This window comes from Manis javanica, chromosome 15 (genome assembly GCF_040802235.1).
Source record: "Manis javanica isolate MJ-LG chromosome 15, MJ_LKY, whole genome shotgun sequence".
Taxonomy (NCBI): domain Eukaryota; kingdom Metazoa; phylum Chordata; class Mammalia; order Pholidota; family Manidae; genus Manis; species Manis javanica.
In genome coordinates, this window is record NC_133170.1 from 22,330,428 (window position 1) to 22,347,661 (window position 17,234).

At 37.8% G+C, this 17,234-nt stretch overlaps 1 protein-coding gene across 2 annotated transcripts; it reads left to right on the top strand.

The window, feature by feature from the left end:
• The first annotated feature begins 7,926 nt into the window (after nucleotides 1-7,926).
• On the top strand, nucleotides 7,927-16,381 carry CLEC1B (C-type lectin domain family 1 member B). Of its 2 annotated transcripts, XM_037020698.2 has the most exons (7): nucleotides 7,927-7,997; nucleotides 9,334-9,581; nucleotides 10,183-10,281; nucleotides 11,315-11,434; nucleotides 11,593-11,744; nucleotides 14,471-14,577; nucleotides 16,170-16,381. In XM_037020698.2, the coding sequence occupies exons 2-7, from the start codon at nucleotides 9,515-9,517 to the stop codon at nucleotides 16,312-16,314; spliced, it is 690 nt and encodes a 229-aa protein (XP_036876593.2). In that variant the 5' UTR covers nucleotides 7,927-7,997; nucleotides 9,334-9,514; the 3' UTR covers nucleotides 16,315-16,381. The 2 variants fall into 2 exon arrangements, with proteins under 2 accessions (XP_036876593.2, XP_073078932.1); XM_073222831.1 differs by lacking the exon at nucleotides 7,927-7,997 and having other exon boundaries at nucleotides 9,255-9,507.
• The last annotated feature ends 853 nt before the right edge of the window (nucleotides 16,382-17,234 follow it).

Sequence of the window (17,234 nt, forward strand, 5' to 3'; positions counted from 1 at the left end):
TGTGCGCAGAGAAGAAATTGCTGGCTGTTCAAACTGTGTAGGAATGCAGTTCCCTCTGGCGTGGCTAAATTCCTAAGAATAATCCTGCAAATAAGAGCTAATACTCAGGATCAGATGAAAACAAACAAAACCCAACAAACTACCTGAAGTTTCAGGAGAGTGAAAAAGGCAGGCAGATCATGAGAGGGAGATGGCACAGGATAACTGGGCTTGTGTTTTTGTTTTCAATCTGCTTGCTTGGTTGGTTTTTAGCCAGAGGGCAGCCAACAGTCACTGTTGCAGGGCAGCTCAGACTCTCATAGAAACATGCAGCCTGTCAGGCCTGAAAACTCAGAAGACGGAGTTTGGAGCAAGCACAGCAACAGGAAGGCTGGATGTTCATGTAGGATACTGGATGGGGGGATCTCTGGAGTATCTGTATGCGAAGTCTTCATTAGCTACAATTTCTTTACATTTCATTTACAAAATAACTTTATAAAATAACCACCCTCTGTGTTCTTTTTCTTAGACCTTAAAATGCCCTGAAAAAGATGTTTCCACTAGAACTGAGGTAAACTCCCTGCCCCAGAATTTACACTGTATTACTTTCAATTTTGGCAACATGACATAAGAAGTGAAGAGTGGGCAGTTTATATAGAAAATGTTCTGGCTGCTTTTTGGAAGAACACAAGAAACAACAGCCGACTGCAGGCACTGTTGATCATGTAACCAAACTAGGCGTCCAGCTCAGAGGGCTCTAAAGGACTGCATTTATTCATATCTCACCATAACTTACAAAAATTCACGAATTTACTAAGAAAGCAATCTGTTCTTAAGAACCTGCGTAAGATGGAATTATAATACCCTCCAAAGATATCCATGTTCTATTGCCCAGAACCTCTGAATACAGTAGTTTACATGGCAGAGGGGACATTGCAGTTGTGATTAAGATTACTTGAAATGAGGAGATCACCCCACATTACCTGGGTCGGCCCAATTTAATCACAGGAGTCTTAAGGGTAAAAACCCTTTCCTAGATATGGTCAGAGAGAAATATGACACAAAGACGGGTTAGAGAGATACTAGGTTGCTGGCTGAAGGAGGAGGACGGGGGCCAAGAGCCAAGGTGTGCGGGCGGGGGGAGGCGAAGGTGGGGAGTGCACTCTCCCACCGAGCACTCGGAAAGGACTTCGGCCCCTCCCCAGCCTTGACCTCACCCAGTGAGATCTACGGCAAGACTTCACCCATGGAGCAGTGAGACGATTAACTTGTGTTGTTTGGTAAAGCACCAATAGGTAACTAATACAGAACTCAAAAAAATATTTGAGGGTGTAACTCTGGGGGAAAAATATTTTCCCAGCCCAGGGCAAATACCTTTGAAACCAAAATCAGTCAAAAGGAGACATAAAGTGGGAGAAACCCTTTTATTTTTTACAAGAGTTGTCCACTTCAGCTTGTCCATGTCTCTTGCTGCCCTGCTGCAAAAAGGGGACTCCACCCAATCTCTCTGGTCCAGATATGCCCTGGCTCACCCTTGTAATCACCTATTGATATGGAGATGGACCACTTCTCTCCACCCCTTGGAAACACCTATTGGTATAGAGATGCACTAAGGCCAGGCCAGAGATTCTGGAAATACTACAGTTTTACCCACACACCAATGCATAACTAATACAGAACTCAGAAAAATATTTGGGGGCTATACATGAACAAGGGAACTGAGGAAACTTCCAGATGTTTCCTTTGGGGTAAGAAGATTAGATAACTATACTCAGGGGGAGGATTTGTTTTGGGGTTTTGTCTTCAGATGGCTGTGGCTTGACCCAAAACCTCTCAAGGTCCACCTCTGTGTGAAGATATTAATCAAAGGTTTCCAGTATGAACTGTGCCCAACCCAGAGGTGTAAATAAATAGCTGATGGGTTGCAGAAAAACAATGTTATAGTAATAATTCTTCAGTAACATTTGTGCATGATCTCTAAATACATAAATGTACATATATTTCTTGTTTATGTTCTTTTTTTTCAAACTAATGGAATGTTCAACCAAAACGATATATGTGTATATTTGGAGGCTCTGGGTCATAAGCAACTAAACTCCATTGCCCAAAATGTGAAAATGAATAATAAATCTATGTTTATGTTACTGTTCTAAATTAGGAAAAGCAGAGACCACTGATATGAAGCAAAGTTCAATCAAATAGGTGATTACAAAAACAAGAACTCAAGGATGTTTTTCTGTCTCTGTTCTGGTCTTTCACTTTCACCAAATTTTGCAAAGGCTGTTCTCATTTTCATTTCCCTGATTCTAAAGTTCCCTAAAAAGGTATTTAACCTCTTACTATTATGTATGAAATAATGCTTGGGTAAAACAATGATGAAGAATCTCACCTGGTTCCTAATTATTTCTATAAGGAAGAAGATTGATCATACTTCCTACAACTTTTTACTATTAGGATCCTAAAAGATTATATTATCTATGATTGGTTTATAATTCCATTAATTTAAACATTACTGTCTATACTTTTCTGCCCTAAAAAACCTAGCATCTCTGTAACTCATTTTCTCAGATTACACTATCAAATAACACACCTGTTGCAGTCATCTACCAAATTTTAGGGTGTTTCTCTTCATTTCTTTATCATTTTTTTCAACTGTCTTAAATTTCCTATTCACTTCTACCCCTGTAATGATTATTAGTGATTTCAGCATCTTACAGGAGATAATTCCAATATGCTGGGCTCTTGGTTCCTGGATTTATATCCAATAACCTTGGCTACAACCACGTATCAGCTACCCCCTGTAGTGATCATACTTTAAAGTCCAAAATTGTAGGTACTAGCCACATATGACTATTTAAATTTAAATGAACTGAAATAAAGAAATCCTTTTCCTTGGTCATACTACTTACATTTCAAGTGCTCAATAGCCATTGTGGCTATTGACTATGGATCTGGACAGTGCAAATATTTAACATTTCCATTATCACAGAAAATTCTATCTAGTGTATTGCTCTAAAGGCCAGACAATATCATTACCAATATGAACACTGCCCCTATTACCTCTGCTTTATTCTATTATAACCTTCAACTCTTACCTTTCCAGACCTCTTCCTAAGGTGATTCTACAGCCTACAGTACTTTGATGCTCACTGGGATAGTCTGTGAATCTCCTAGAAGATTCTTCACAATTTATCTTCCTTTCTCAATTCTCAAATTTCTTCTTTCTTTCCTCAAACTCATTTGATAGTTTATTATTGTCTTGAGAAAATAAAAACATCAGAAGAGCATTTCCTCTGTTCCAGTAACAAAATAGACAAAAAAAACATTGTTACATTGCTATGTAAGGCAATATGACTTTCAACCATTTTCCATGTTTAAATTGTCCAAATTCTTATCTATGGTCAATCTCCATCTGTACTTGAAATCCACTCTATCTGTTTACTCAAAGATTTTTAACTTGCCATTTTCTCTTTTTCTGTCTCTGAAATTATCAATTATTTTTCATCTCTACTGGTTCACTCATCTTAACCTACAAATAGGATATAATACTCCCATCTCAAAGAAAGCAAAAAAAAAAAAAATTTGTTCATACACCCAGACACACATACACTGTCAGCCCATTTCTCTAATTTTCCTGGCAAGAAGGGTCCAAGAAGCTGTCTGCTTGCTGTCTTTCTACTTTGCCTGAACCCACTTGAATCAGGTTTTTTCCTTCACTATTTTTATAAAAATGCTTCTAAGTCACCATAAACCTCCACGTGAACAATCCAATGGCCCTTTCTCAGGATTCATTTTCCTCAACCTGTAAGCAGCATTTGACATAACAGCATATTTCATTTAACTTAAAATTCTTCTCCAAAATATTTTACTCTCCAAGACATCATTATCTTGTTTTTTCTTTTCACTCCACTGCCTAATCTTCCATCAGATTTACTGATTCTTCCTACCTGACTTCAAAATCCTATTGTGCACCAGAGTTCAGTCCTTGCCCTGTATTTTCTGTTTATACTCATCCCTGGATGAGCTTTCCTAGATTCAGGGCTTCCATAATAGCCATACAGAGATGGCCACCAAATGTACATCTTCATGCTAGGCTTGATCACCGGGCCCACATACCTGACTGGAGACTTATTTACATGCTTATTTACATATCATAAAAGTTTCAAACTTAACACATCAAGGAAGTGAACAGGTCCTTCCTCAACGGTTTCACTCTACACTTCCCCATCTCAGTAAATGAAAACTTCATACTTAACAGTTTCTCAGTCAAAAACTTAGAATCATCCTTGACTTCTCTGCTGCTCTTACATGAATTAAATCTATCAAAAAATACTATTCATTGTAGAAAATAAGGGAATGCAGGCATGGGTGAGCTATTGATTTGGAATACATTAAAAGAATACTGCATTTCCATGATAAGAAATTATATATTCTCACTCTTCTTCAATGACCATTTCATTCCCATATATTATGCCTATTTCAGAGAAAGCTTTTAAAGATGGGCCTATACTGGATAGGACCCACAGAATGGGCCAAATAAGAATTACTTCAAAATTATTTATGAAAAGGAATGAAGAAAGTGAAGATTGTCTGGAGGTCTCAAACACCTGAAGAAAGATATAAGCAGAAAGAAAAAAATGACCACAAGGAGGAGCCAGAGGATGAATACAGGATATTGAAATGTATAGTCATCCAATCAGAGTAATCAAATATCCTGATTAGATTAAAGGATTATGCAAATAGAATGATTGCATCAAATCCCAAATCAACACTTACTTGTCTGGGTGAATTAAGAATTTGGGTGAAGTAAGAAATTACTTAATCTTTGGTATTTATTTTTCTTATTAGTAAAATTGGCATAAATATAATGCCTACCACAAACTTAATTCATACGGCAAATAGAAATGATCCTAAATAGTAGCCAGCAACTATCATTATATCAGACATAAGCTTAAGTAATTCTGGATGATGTTAAAAATGGAAGGAACCTAGGCAGTTTCCCAAGCACTTCTAGAAAAGTTTAAGCAAACCAATTCCAGTGAACATAAACAGGGCCTGCTCTAACCCTCAGCAGTAAAGATCTACTATATGATTTTTTTCATAGCACTTATCCTAATCTGAAATTATCTTGCTCTTTTCTTTCGTTGCTTCTTTGCTATCCATATCCATCACCCTCCACTGGAATTTAAGCTCAGTAAGAGCACAACTCTTGTATGTTTTGTTCACCAGTTGATCCCCAGAAAATAGAATAGTGCTTGGGACACTCACAGTGATCTATATCTATGTCATCTAGATATAGATATTTTAATTATATTATTAATATTAAGTATTAAATACTATATTGTCAATTATATGTTAATTATTTGAACATATTAATTTAATTGTCCCTGCAATGTAAGTTTTTAAATTATTTTTATAGGACAGCTTATACCCCTATATACTCAGACATGCATCCTCAGTTCACTTTCCTTGATCACACCATACTCATTCAAACCTCCATAGCTTTGTTCAGATGTTTGCCCTGTCTGATAAATATTCCCCTTTCCTCTCCTTAGGCAATCTTTGTTTTTGCTTCAAATCTTAACTCGTATATTCCATTTGATCATTATTTGACCCTTTTACTTACAGATATTTTGCACACACGTGCACGATAAACTTCTCAGCCTATGGATGCAGTCTAACACATTTTTTTCCTTCATTTTCTCTACTATGTGTAACAAAATGCTCTGTCACAGTTATCACCCCATAGTCACTGGTTTGTTCATTAACTTTTAGTAAAACTCAATCCACTCTTCAGCTTTCTGAAAATGGAAGGAAAAAATATTAATTATGCTTTTTTTTTACAGGACAGGAAATCCTAGTCGTTCCCAAGACAAACAGTACCTGGTATGTACTTCAATAAAGCTAGTAAGTCAGAGGTGAACCAACAGTTTTCGTGGAGACGACTGGGAGAGGAAGCAGGTATCACCAGCGAATGCCCCTAGGCTTAGCTTAAGGTTATACACATTAAAGTCTCTAAAAAGATCACCAACTGCAAAATGCCCACTTGCTTTATATTTTATTTTTAGTTTAGAGGTGTTATTATAGTGTTCACAGCAGTCAACAACAGTTTCTTTTTCTCTTTTACGCATCTATTAGCCATCATTGCATATGATAAGTCTTATCCACAATGTTACACGTTTCACTGATTTCCTTTCTTACGGTGTCCATACTGTAGCTCCGAGGGAAGAGGGGGGTTCCCCACCCAGAGTAGGTTCCTGGTGGATCCAGTGAAACTGAAGCACAAGGGGGAGGACGGGTTGGGTTAAAGAGGTTTCTCTCTCACAGCTCGCCGAGTTTCCTAGCCAGGCCTGGCTCCATCCGAATGCTCCCTCCCCCTTCCAGAAGGAGCTATATGGGCGGGTCCCTGGTGACTGATAGACAGCACACCAATTAGGCAGCGGGAATGGAGTGGGGGAGAGAATGGACATTTTTCTCTCCACTCCTTGACCAGGTCACCAGAGGTTGGGCTGTGGTAAACATCCATTGGTATGTAAATTCACTAAGGGCAGACAAGAAATTCTGGAAATTCTGGGTAAAAACTCCCATTTATCCCACACATACCTTACCTTGTGATCCTATCTTTCCCTCATTCTTCAGCTATAAATACAGATAACTGAGTCTGGTAATACCTAATTAGAAAGACATCTTAATGTAGAGGAAAGAACTTGGAAACTAGGTAGATGGTACTTTTTACAAGAAATATGATCACAGAAAAATCCCCAAACTCTCTACATGTGTAATATTAGGATAAACATGTCCATTGTACATATATTCATTCCTTCATTCACCAAGTATTTAGTGGATGGTAACTGCATGTTAGTCACTATTTTAGAGCCATTGAATGCGTTCTTGTGGGGATACCTGACAAAAATGTTTATATATAAGAAGACTGCATGTCAGATAGTGACAAGTGAATGGAAAACAGTGAAGCAAGAGACAAGGACTTGTGGGCTGGAGTGTGGTAGGTGGGGGAAGTTCAAAATACTGAAAAATAAAGGTTAAATAGCTAAAATCAGAGTCTGTGCTCCGTAAGAACCAGGACTAGGACTTTCTCCATGAATACTTCCCACCAACTTCAATGTCTGAAACACACTTAAATTAATGAAATATTTACTTTATAATAAAAGAGATCATTTATGTAAACTGCCTCTTAATCTCTAAACTATTAAACAAATAAAAGTTTTCTGCCAAATTCAAACTCACCAGGTTATTTGGAGTATTTTTCAGCTATACTTTCCTAAGCCGAAAAAAACCCCTAAGGGAGCGATACAATAAACAAGCAGAAATAAAATGTCAGTACAAGGCCTTAGGGTGGTTAAGAAATATCTAGCAAAGCCTCCGGATTTGGGGAAAGGGAAAGGAGAAGTTTGTTATATCTAGCTCTTTTTCCTGCAGTTCTCAGCTTAATTTTTGCTGAGTAACCCCTCTTGTATTTATAGGCTATGCAGAGGGAGAAAGCAGGATCAATGCTAATGTCACCCGGACTTCCTTTGACCCAGAGAATCCGGTATTCGCCTGGCATATTTCTAACACCACAAAGCTATGCTTGGGAGATACAAACGAAGGCAAATATATTTTTATGGAACAAAGATCTGGACATAAGACCCTCAGCCTGTGGCTAGAGTCATCAAAGATCCAAAACCAGTGGCCAATGGTGCATTACCAATGGGCAATAAGTAATTACTTAATTACTCATTAAGAGGAAAGAACCAAAGGAGAATTCAGAGGCTGAATATCGTCTGAGGCTCAGTGTTACTCATTTCAACTTTACCTACTTCGGTGTTACATGTATGGTTTTAAGCATTCATGACATGGAATAAATGGGATAAATGCCATTGAAACTGTACCCTCCACACTCTCCTGTCACTTGGGCACAATCACTTGTCAGGGTTTCTGTGTGTTTTAGGAAAAGATCACTAAAGCAAGGCAGTGTGAGAGAGGAACGGAGATGGGGGAGAAGCCTCCGGACTGCGTGTGTGAGTAAACGTGGGCAGAGGACGGGAGGGAGGGTGGAAATATTTCTCCGTCTGATCTAGAAGACTGGGGGCATCGCGCCTTCTTAGGAGGAGTGAAGAGCCTGCGTGGGCTGACAGAGGAGTTACCAAAGGGAAGCAGTGGTAGAATCAATGACAGAGCAAAGCCTGAATTCACCCTGCTCATGATGGGGAACTCCTAATTATTTTACCTGAGATAAGAAACTCAGGGACAAAATGGGTTGGAGGATTTAAAAACTGTGATTATTTGATTTTTAGCACTGTTATTCGATTTGGAATTTATTTGAAGTAAGGGGATTTTAGATTAATAATTGGTTGCTGCTGAAGACACCATGCTCTGTTTGGTAAATCAGGCAATGCCTTTCATGTCTGTTTTGTTTATTCTTTACATCTTACTTTCAAAATAATTTGAGGTGTGTAGGAAAAGGAGTTTTAAAATAAAACACTATTTTAAGAGATTTGGCAAAGAATTCAGAGTGAAGGGGATTGACAGGAAGTAAAAACAAATATATAAGATGGGCCAAAGGGTAAGTTAACAATGAAAATGCCTGCAGTGAGATCCTCTATAATTACTATATTGAAAAGATCAGGCTAACATTTTACTAACTAAAAAGAGAAAAAGAAAGAAAGAAATACAGTTATGAGATAAATGCCTAATAGTTTTCAGGAGAAGGGAAGCTTTTCTGACCAGGTAGTTTTAACAAAATATCTGATGTAAAACTACCCTAATGACAAATAGAAATCATTCCTACAATTAGCACATCAGCCAGCTTTCTCTGGCTGTTTTTATAACTATTTTCATTGTAAGTTAAAATAACAATGTGAAAACACATCTCATAGAGTTAAATGTGTGGAATACATGTTACGTTGTGATGTTAAGGGCATGAAACCATCCTTTCCCCAAATAGCTCTTCATCTAAGCATCTAAGTCCTCAACTTTTAGAAACATTTGGTTTGCAAAAGACGCAAGAATTTAGATGAATTCCAGGACATAATTAGAAGTGGTCCCTTTAACACAAGACCATGAAACATGTAATATACCGCATATTAGATCAAATTATATTAGACTTGCTCCTCACAATGGGATAGACTGCCTGCTGGTGTTCTACCCATGAATTTTCATGAGAAGTTAGTTTACGTAAGCAATATGATTTAGACTCTGCTAAGGTTAAGATGCAGCATGAACTTCTGTTCTTTGAAAGGAAGCATGTGATGCAGTATTCCTTCATTCAGAGTTAAAGATAAGGAAACAGGAAACAAATGCCATATCTACTCCTTTACAGCAAGTTATTATTACTTTTGTATTTTTATGTTCAAGGTCCATGTATCTCTGACCAGCTATGAAAGAGCTTCCTGGAAAAAAAAAAAAATGTGCTGCAGCTCATATGGCTCCACCTTAGCAGAGACTGGAGGACCACAGCTTGGAAGACGTTGAAATCCTGAATGGACACTACATTTTGCAAAGTCACTGAACCCTGAGCTCATTTGCAAGGTAAGCCATGCAGGATGAAGATGGATACATCACCTTAAATATTAAAAAACCTCGAAAACCATCTCTCACCTCAGGTAAGAATGCCCACAGCCAGCAATTTGGAGATTAATTATTGAAATGGGTCAACCCTAGTTACCCTTTCCTACTAGTGATAGCATGTACCGTTCTATTTCATTTCCTGTATGACCTTCATTTTCTATAGCATTTGATTAGTATCTACATAGGCTCTGAGAGACTTATTTAGAATATAAACAGCAAAAGACACAAGCAGAGAACATGATAATAAGGCTTATAAAGTTTAAGCTAGAGGGATGAGAGACCAGAGAGACAAGTACAGAAATGTTTTGCAACCCAATTTTATAAGATGTCAGCAAATGGGTGTGATTCTCCAGTTGTTGCTTATAAAAGCAATTGTTTATGGGGTGGGCATACAACAAAGACACACACAATGTGTCTGTTTTAACTCAGAGAGAAGTCCTTTGGGGATGGGGAAGGATATGAGGAATGGGAGAGGGTTGTGCTTACCGCTGATGATCAACAAGGGAACACTGGCAAGTGCTGCTAATGAAGCCGTTTGTACCACTTGAAAAGTCTTGAGAGGCAGGGGCAGGGATGACGCCGCCCCACGGCTATGCCACACTGCCTGCCCCTGACATCTTTATTGTGTGCCCGCAGTTCACCCAGCTTCCTCATCTGTGTGGCGTGTGACCACTTTGATTCTGCTGATCTTGTGCATGGGGATGGTTGTTGGGCTGGTAGCCCTGGGAATTATGTGTAAGTACTGACTCCTTGCCAAAGATTTAATCTGAGAAGGTACCACCTAAGGGTCCTGGTGTATGTCACAAAGACTAGTTGTCACTATCTGTCTGTCACTATTCCAATCATCCTATACATAGCTGCCAAAATATTCTCAATAAAGGAGAACTCTGGTCTTCCTCGTCTGATTAAAATCACCTTTTTAGGCATTTTTACTAATTAAAAATTATTTTCAAGAATTTTTCCCAGGCCTTTAAGATCCTCCTCTGTATAGATCCACACTACCTCTTGGAACTATTTTTTTCTATCTGTTTTTCTCCCTGTCTTTTCTTTTTCTCCCTATCTTAATATTCAGTTTCCTCAGGTTCACAAATGAGCCCCCTACCTGAAAATTTGCTCATTTATTCCCTCTTCCTAAAATGACCACCTTTCCATTTTGCTTAATGGATGTATTTACTTCCACTAAGAGATAATTCATATAACACCTAATTTATAAATATCTTTTCTTCCTATAAACCTAAAAGCCTCCCAATGTCACATTATCCTCTATGAGCTTGTATACTGATTTATTTTTTCATAAGATATTTTAGTCTTTCATTTGCTATCTATTAGTTACCTATCACAGTACTTTGAGCCTAACAAGGAATCCATAGGTATCTTCTAAGTGAATGAGTAGTTGGGTATTACATTAAAAACAAAATAACAGAGAACATTCACCTCTGTGAAACCTGCTTAGAAATCTGAATTTGAGGAAATGTCAAAACCATGGCTTCAGGCATATGGTTTGATCGTGGCATTTGCCCTATTTGTGATTGTGTCTTCACATGCTCATTTATCCTCTTGGCTGACCTCCAAGTGTCAGTTTTGCACGGTTAATTTATTGTTTCTACTCCCCCCACTTCCCTTCACCTCTTTTCAGCACTCATTTGCTCCTGAGTATCTAGTAAATGCTTCATAGATCGACAACTCCACTGAAGTTAAAGTTCATTGAAAAGCCTTTGCACCACTTTATTATCTCAATTGAGAATCACTGTCTAATTTTTACATCCAGCTGTCACACAGCAAAACTACCTACAAGCTGAGAAAGAAAGTCTCTCAGGAACTCTGCAACAGTTAGCAAAGAAGTTCTGCCAAGATTTAATCAAACAATCAGAAAAAAAGGGCAGCTTCAGTAAGTATGGTTTGGTCACCTCTTCATCACCCCTGTCCCAGAAGTATTTCTGTGCTGCTATCTGTAAGGGATCGTGAGATCTGCGAGAAACATTGACTATGGCAGAAAAGCAAGCCTGATTTAGAATGAAAGGGGTCCTATCCTTGGTTTCCCTTAAGACCATAAATGCAGCCCATGTGACACAAACTGGAGATATTATGGAGACAGTTGCTATGGATTCTTCAGGCACAACGTGACATGGGAAGAGAGTAAGCAGTACTGTGCCGACATGAATGCTACTCTGCTGAAGATCGCCAGCCAGAACATTCTGGTAAGGAGATTCCTATGTCAAATATTTTGGAGTCATAAGGAGAAAAATCTCAATGAAATGATTAAAAACAAAACAAAACACTCTTCTCATATCTTCCAGTTTGCACTAATCTGAAAACCTTATCAACCTCAGTAACAAATGACAACATTTGAGAGTAGGAAGTGGTGAAATAGGATGAATGAGACTGAGTTCTGGTGTTGTCTCTGCACCAAGTCATTTAGCCTTTCACAGCGTCCTCAAATCTCTACTAATTCATGAAAGAAACTGAAATTATTAAGAAACTCAATATGATTGTACAATTTTGCACTAATCTGAAAACCTTATCAACCTCAGTAACAAATGACAACATTTGAGAGTAGGAAGTGGTGAAATAGGATGAATGAGACTGAGTTCTGGTGTTGTCTCTGCACCAAGTCATTTAGCCTTTCACAGCGTCCTCAAATCTCTACTAATTCATGAAAGAAACTGAAATTATTAAGAAACTCAATATGATTGTACAATGTAAAAAACAGTGTTATCCTAATATTAAATGCTTCCTGGCTTCTGTTAAATTGTTGGCAATCTGAATAAACTATAATGCAAATTCCATCTTTTCATAAACTGTCCCAGACAAGTTTTGGTACAATGTTATTTGTAAAATATACAGCGTTTCAGTTGAAAATTTTCTGCTAGACATGTCTCCTCTTCTACCTTCCTCTCTTTGATAACTTCTAACAAAGGCTCTGTTTTCTTTTTTTAGTGCATTTTTTTTTCTTTTTAAATTGAAATGTAGTTACATTGGTTTCAGGTGCGTAACATAGTTATTCAAAAATTTCACACATTACTAAATGCTCACCACAATAAGTGCAGTTACCATCTGTCAACAAAGATATTATATATATGGACTATATTCCCTATGCTGTACTTCCATCCCCAGGACTAATTTATTTTACAATTGGCGTTTTGTACCTCTCTCTCCCCTTCACCTAATTCACCTGCCCACTCAGTCTCTGCCCCTATGGCAGCCACCAGTCTGTTCTCCCTGTTTAAGTCTTTACACAAGTTCTATTTTCAAACCAAATACATCCACATCCATTCATGTGCTCTTCCTTTACTGTTTAATGTGGCTTTGCCTTCTTCATGAATCCTGGGAGCAAGCCAGAAACCAAGCCTTGGAATCTGCCTTCTACCCAATAAGAGTTTTAGCAAAACATATATGTATTTTAAAAGGTAGACATTCTTTATGGTATTTATCCTACAGTTTCTAATACAGTGGTTATTCACTTATTTGCATATTAAAAATGAAAACAAATATAGATTGGAATAGAATATCAGGATTTGAGCTATGTGCTGAGATTCAACAGGACTCAGATACTCAAACCAGTCATATTCTACAGAATTGCTGTAGTTATCAGCAAAACTGGCCTACACCATTCAGAGAGCTGAAGGCTTGAGGAGCTCAGCCCATGTTCTAACCTGTTCTACTATATGTTTACTTTTTTATGTGGGCTCAGACTTATAGACAAGATATTCAGATAAAAAAGTAAAATTTTCTTTCCAGCCAGGCAAAATAAAAGAGTGCTCTAAAATTTCAATTCCACTACAAAGAGGTTAATTGGAGACATAATCTTATTATCTGAATGAATCTTATTAGTTTAAGCAGATGCCAGGTTGGAGATTTCTAACTGAAAGAGAAAATTATGTACATTTTAAGAAATAAAAAATTGATGAATTTCAGGAAGACTGAGATAGAATATACTTCTTATAGCAAAGTATATAATGTGGAAATATTTCAAAGAAAATAACAGGGATTAACAGAGAGATGACAGGTGGCTCAAGCTTTAAGAAATAAGCAGTCAAAAGTCGCTTTCACACAATATTTCTCCTAGAATGCCATTCTGCGCCTCATACATTTGTTAACAGGCTCAGGTCATTTTTTATTTGCCTTGTTTTCCTGGTAGGTATAAAAGTAAATGAACATTTGACCTCCTTTTAATTGTGTTACCCATAGATTGATAGATGGACTGATCGACTCACCCATTAATACAACAGATACATGGTGGAACTCTTCCAGGACCTGAAACTATACAGTTAATAAACATACCTAACCTAAAAGTCCCTAAGCTCATGGAGTTTATATTCTAATCAGAGCAAGAAGTAATGAACAAAACAAATAGGTGCAGTGTAGTAGATAGTGATAACTCATAAGCAGAAGAAGGTTTAAGTCAGAAAAAGTACTGCATGTTATTTGTAAATCCCTTTGAGAAAGACATCGTATAATTCTTTTACCCAAATAACTAAAACAGATTAATACTACTGTATGTAAGTTTGGTGGGCAAGCTTAAACAATGCAGCCAAAGAAAGCAGAGGTTAAATCTAGGGAATGTAAAGTTTGGCAACAATGTATTTCTTTTATTTTCTTTCTCTAGTTGTTTACTATTTATCTCATTTAAGGGCCATATATGGTATTCTATTTGGGACTCTAATCTTCAACTGATGGAAGAAAAACACAGAAATATTAGAATGTCAACTATCTTGTACATGTTTTTCCCCTGCCCTACAAGTATTTTTTTATTCTGAAAAAATGAACTTGACTCAATTCTAAATATCAGATATAATTAATTAATATTAATATAGACATATGATCTACTTTTTTTCTGATCCATGGTCTTGTGATGCTCTGTCTTTATGTCATTACAAGAATGATGGAAGCATTTTGACCACTGTATTTATTCGGTTTGCAATAGGAATACATCAAAAACAGGACTGCATTAATTCGTTGGGTTGGATTATCCTGCCAGAATCCTAACAAGGTCTGGATGTGGGAAGATGGCTCAGTTCCCTCCAAAAATATGTAAGTCACTGGACACTCAGAATATAAGGCAGAACTAAGATTTCACTCCTGAGATCCTCTATCCTCTTGAGAGCAAGTTACTTGAAAGTTGGAAGGTGGCTCTGTACCTACTGAGGGTCATATAAGCAGAAGCTGAGCCATTCATATCTAATCCTAACAAGAGAGTGTTAGTACTGAAACAGTTCTGCTCTCCCTACCCTCTCATTCCTCTGCTCTTTATCTAATCACAATCCACTTCTACTGGTAGTTTTTTCTGGTTCATTTCTACCCTCAACTGTACCATTAGAACATTTTGTGTGTTTTGTTTTGTTTTATGTTTAGCTTGATCTGTTTCTCTTCACATCTTTTTAGAACAAAGTTATCATCATTATTTCATGGTTGAAAGTTATTGCTTTCTTTTGACTTTTTAGTATCACATTATCCACTTTTCCACTCCAGGGGTCTCCGAGAATCAGACGCAGCATCTCAAGGTGGTCGTAATGTTCATGTCATCTCCATCCTTCCACAGACAATCCAGGCAAAGGGGCCAACTACATTAAGCATTACTTAATATGGTTTTCAGCACCTTTTGTTCATCCTGTACATCAAAACTACAATGTCTCTCCAGTTAAAATTTAAACTGATAAGCAAAACTTATACAATCCGATCATTGCTTAAAATGCTAATTAATTTATTCAACAGATATTAGGGATTTACTATGGGTAGGAACGAAGCTTGCTACAAGGACAAGCCAGCTTCTTCACAGACCTTGGGCTTTTTCTCCTACCCCTTCATTCACAGTATTGCAGGCTAACCAGTATTCCCTCCCTTCTTTCAACAGATCAACTTGTTTTGTTGTCTAAGGGTTTTTGTACTTGTTCTTTGGCCACTCTCTGAAATTGTCTATTTATTTGTTGGCTTCTTACCAATATCCTCTCCTTCTAAGTTCCCAAGAAGAAGGGACCTTTCCTTTGTTTTCCACTCTATTATCAGCACATAAAACAACTTGGGGACAGAGGAGTTATCCCACAAATATTTGGTAAATGAATCAATGTATTATCAATATATTCTTGGTTCTCTTGTCATAAGCAGTGTAACAGAATAGAGATAAGTTAGCAGGCAATTACAATCCAGTGTGCTGTCTACTGTCTCCTATCCTCATTTAAAAAATACATCCCAACTTTTCCTTGAGCTCAATCCCTGCTGCGCAGCTCCTTGCCTTATAGAGCTCTCCCACCTCCTCTGCTTACCTAAATCCTCTCCTTCCTTCAAGACAGAAATAAGGTATGATCTTCTATGAAAAGATTAAAAGATAGAGCCTTTCCCAACCTTCCAGATCTCCATCCGTCTACAAGTTCCTCTGGACTTCTTACATACCTCCCATTCACTGGCTGCTTAATCTTCTGCTATCTTAAATGGCTCTTGAGTGATTCACATGTATATATTTTATACTTCCAAGCAGACTGGAAGTTTCTCAATGATCTAAAAGTTGTTTTTACCTTTTCCCCCCATGCTTTTTGTTTCCACTTTGTGCCACAAAAGACTACACCCAGAGTTTGATTGTTGATGGCTGATGAATTTTCAAAGGAACTCATTCTCTTCTCCATTTACAGGTTTCAGCTTTCTGAAAATGGAAGAGAAAATAAGTGTTGTGCCTATTTTCATAACGGGAGAATCCGCCCTACCTCCTGTGAGAACAAGCATTACTTCATCTGTGAGAGGAGGGCAGGCATGGCGAGGATGGACAAGCTGCTGTGACAGAGAAAGACGCACAGAATGTCACGACCAGGGCTTGACTGCACAATAAAAGATCTGGATGAAGGAATCGCTTCCAGAAAATTGCTTATTTTTCCCTTATTTCCCTTAGAGTCATGTTTGCCTTATCTTTCCTTGTCTTTTCTTTATGTACCCCTTATACAAAGGGGTATCTTTTTTTTTTTTACCATATAGAACATTTTCTTTGGTATCATTAATCCACAATTACATGAGGAACATTATGTTTACTAGGCTCCCCACTTCACCAAGTCCCCCCCACATACCCCATTATAGTCACTGTCCATCAGCGTAGTAAGATGCTGTAAAATCACTACTTGTCTTCTCTGTGTTGCACAGCCCTCCCCGTGCCCCCCCCATATTATACATGCTAATCGTAAGGCCCCCTTTCTTCTTCCCCCCCTTCTCCCTCCCTTCCTACCCATCCTCCCCAGTCCCTACAAAGGGGTATCTTAGTCCCTCCTTTGTACATCCAGAAGCCAACCTGTGAGTTACTCATTTGTTTCCCAAATTGTTCTGTTCCCACTAATTTTCTTTTTCCTTGTCTTCCATTGCTAATTATCTAAATAGAGTATGATTCACTGCATCTTCCTCTGTAAACGCGTACATTTTTTAAATTTTGTTTTGGTAACATTAATCTACAATTACATGAAGAACATTATGTTTACTAGGCTCCCCCCTTCACCAAGTCCCCCGCACATACCCCTTCACAGTCACTGTCCATATGCTAAACACGTACATTTTAATTGGAGTAAGAAAGGTTAGTACTTAATTGACCTGAGCTATGCAAAATATCTAAGTTTGAAAACTACGCAAAATATCTGTTTGAAAGACAGCCTAAGGTAGTGGAAAGAAAACTAAGCTGGGGATTGTAAAATAACTTAGATGGTTTACTTAACTACAGT

Coding starts and splice junctions, on each gene's coding strand:
- CLEC1B (XM_037020698.2), top strand. CDS start 9,515: ATGCAGGATGAAGATGGATACATCACCTTAAATATTAAAAAACCTCGA. Junction 11,435..11,592: donor AGAAAAAAAGGGCAGCTTCA/GTAAGTATGGTT, acceptor GTTTCCCTTAAG/ACCATAAATGCAGCCCATGT. Junction 11,745..14,470: donor TCGCCAGCCAGAACATTCTG/GTAAGGAGATTC, acceptor GGTTTGCAATAG/GAATACATCAAAAACAGGAC.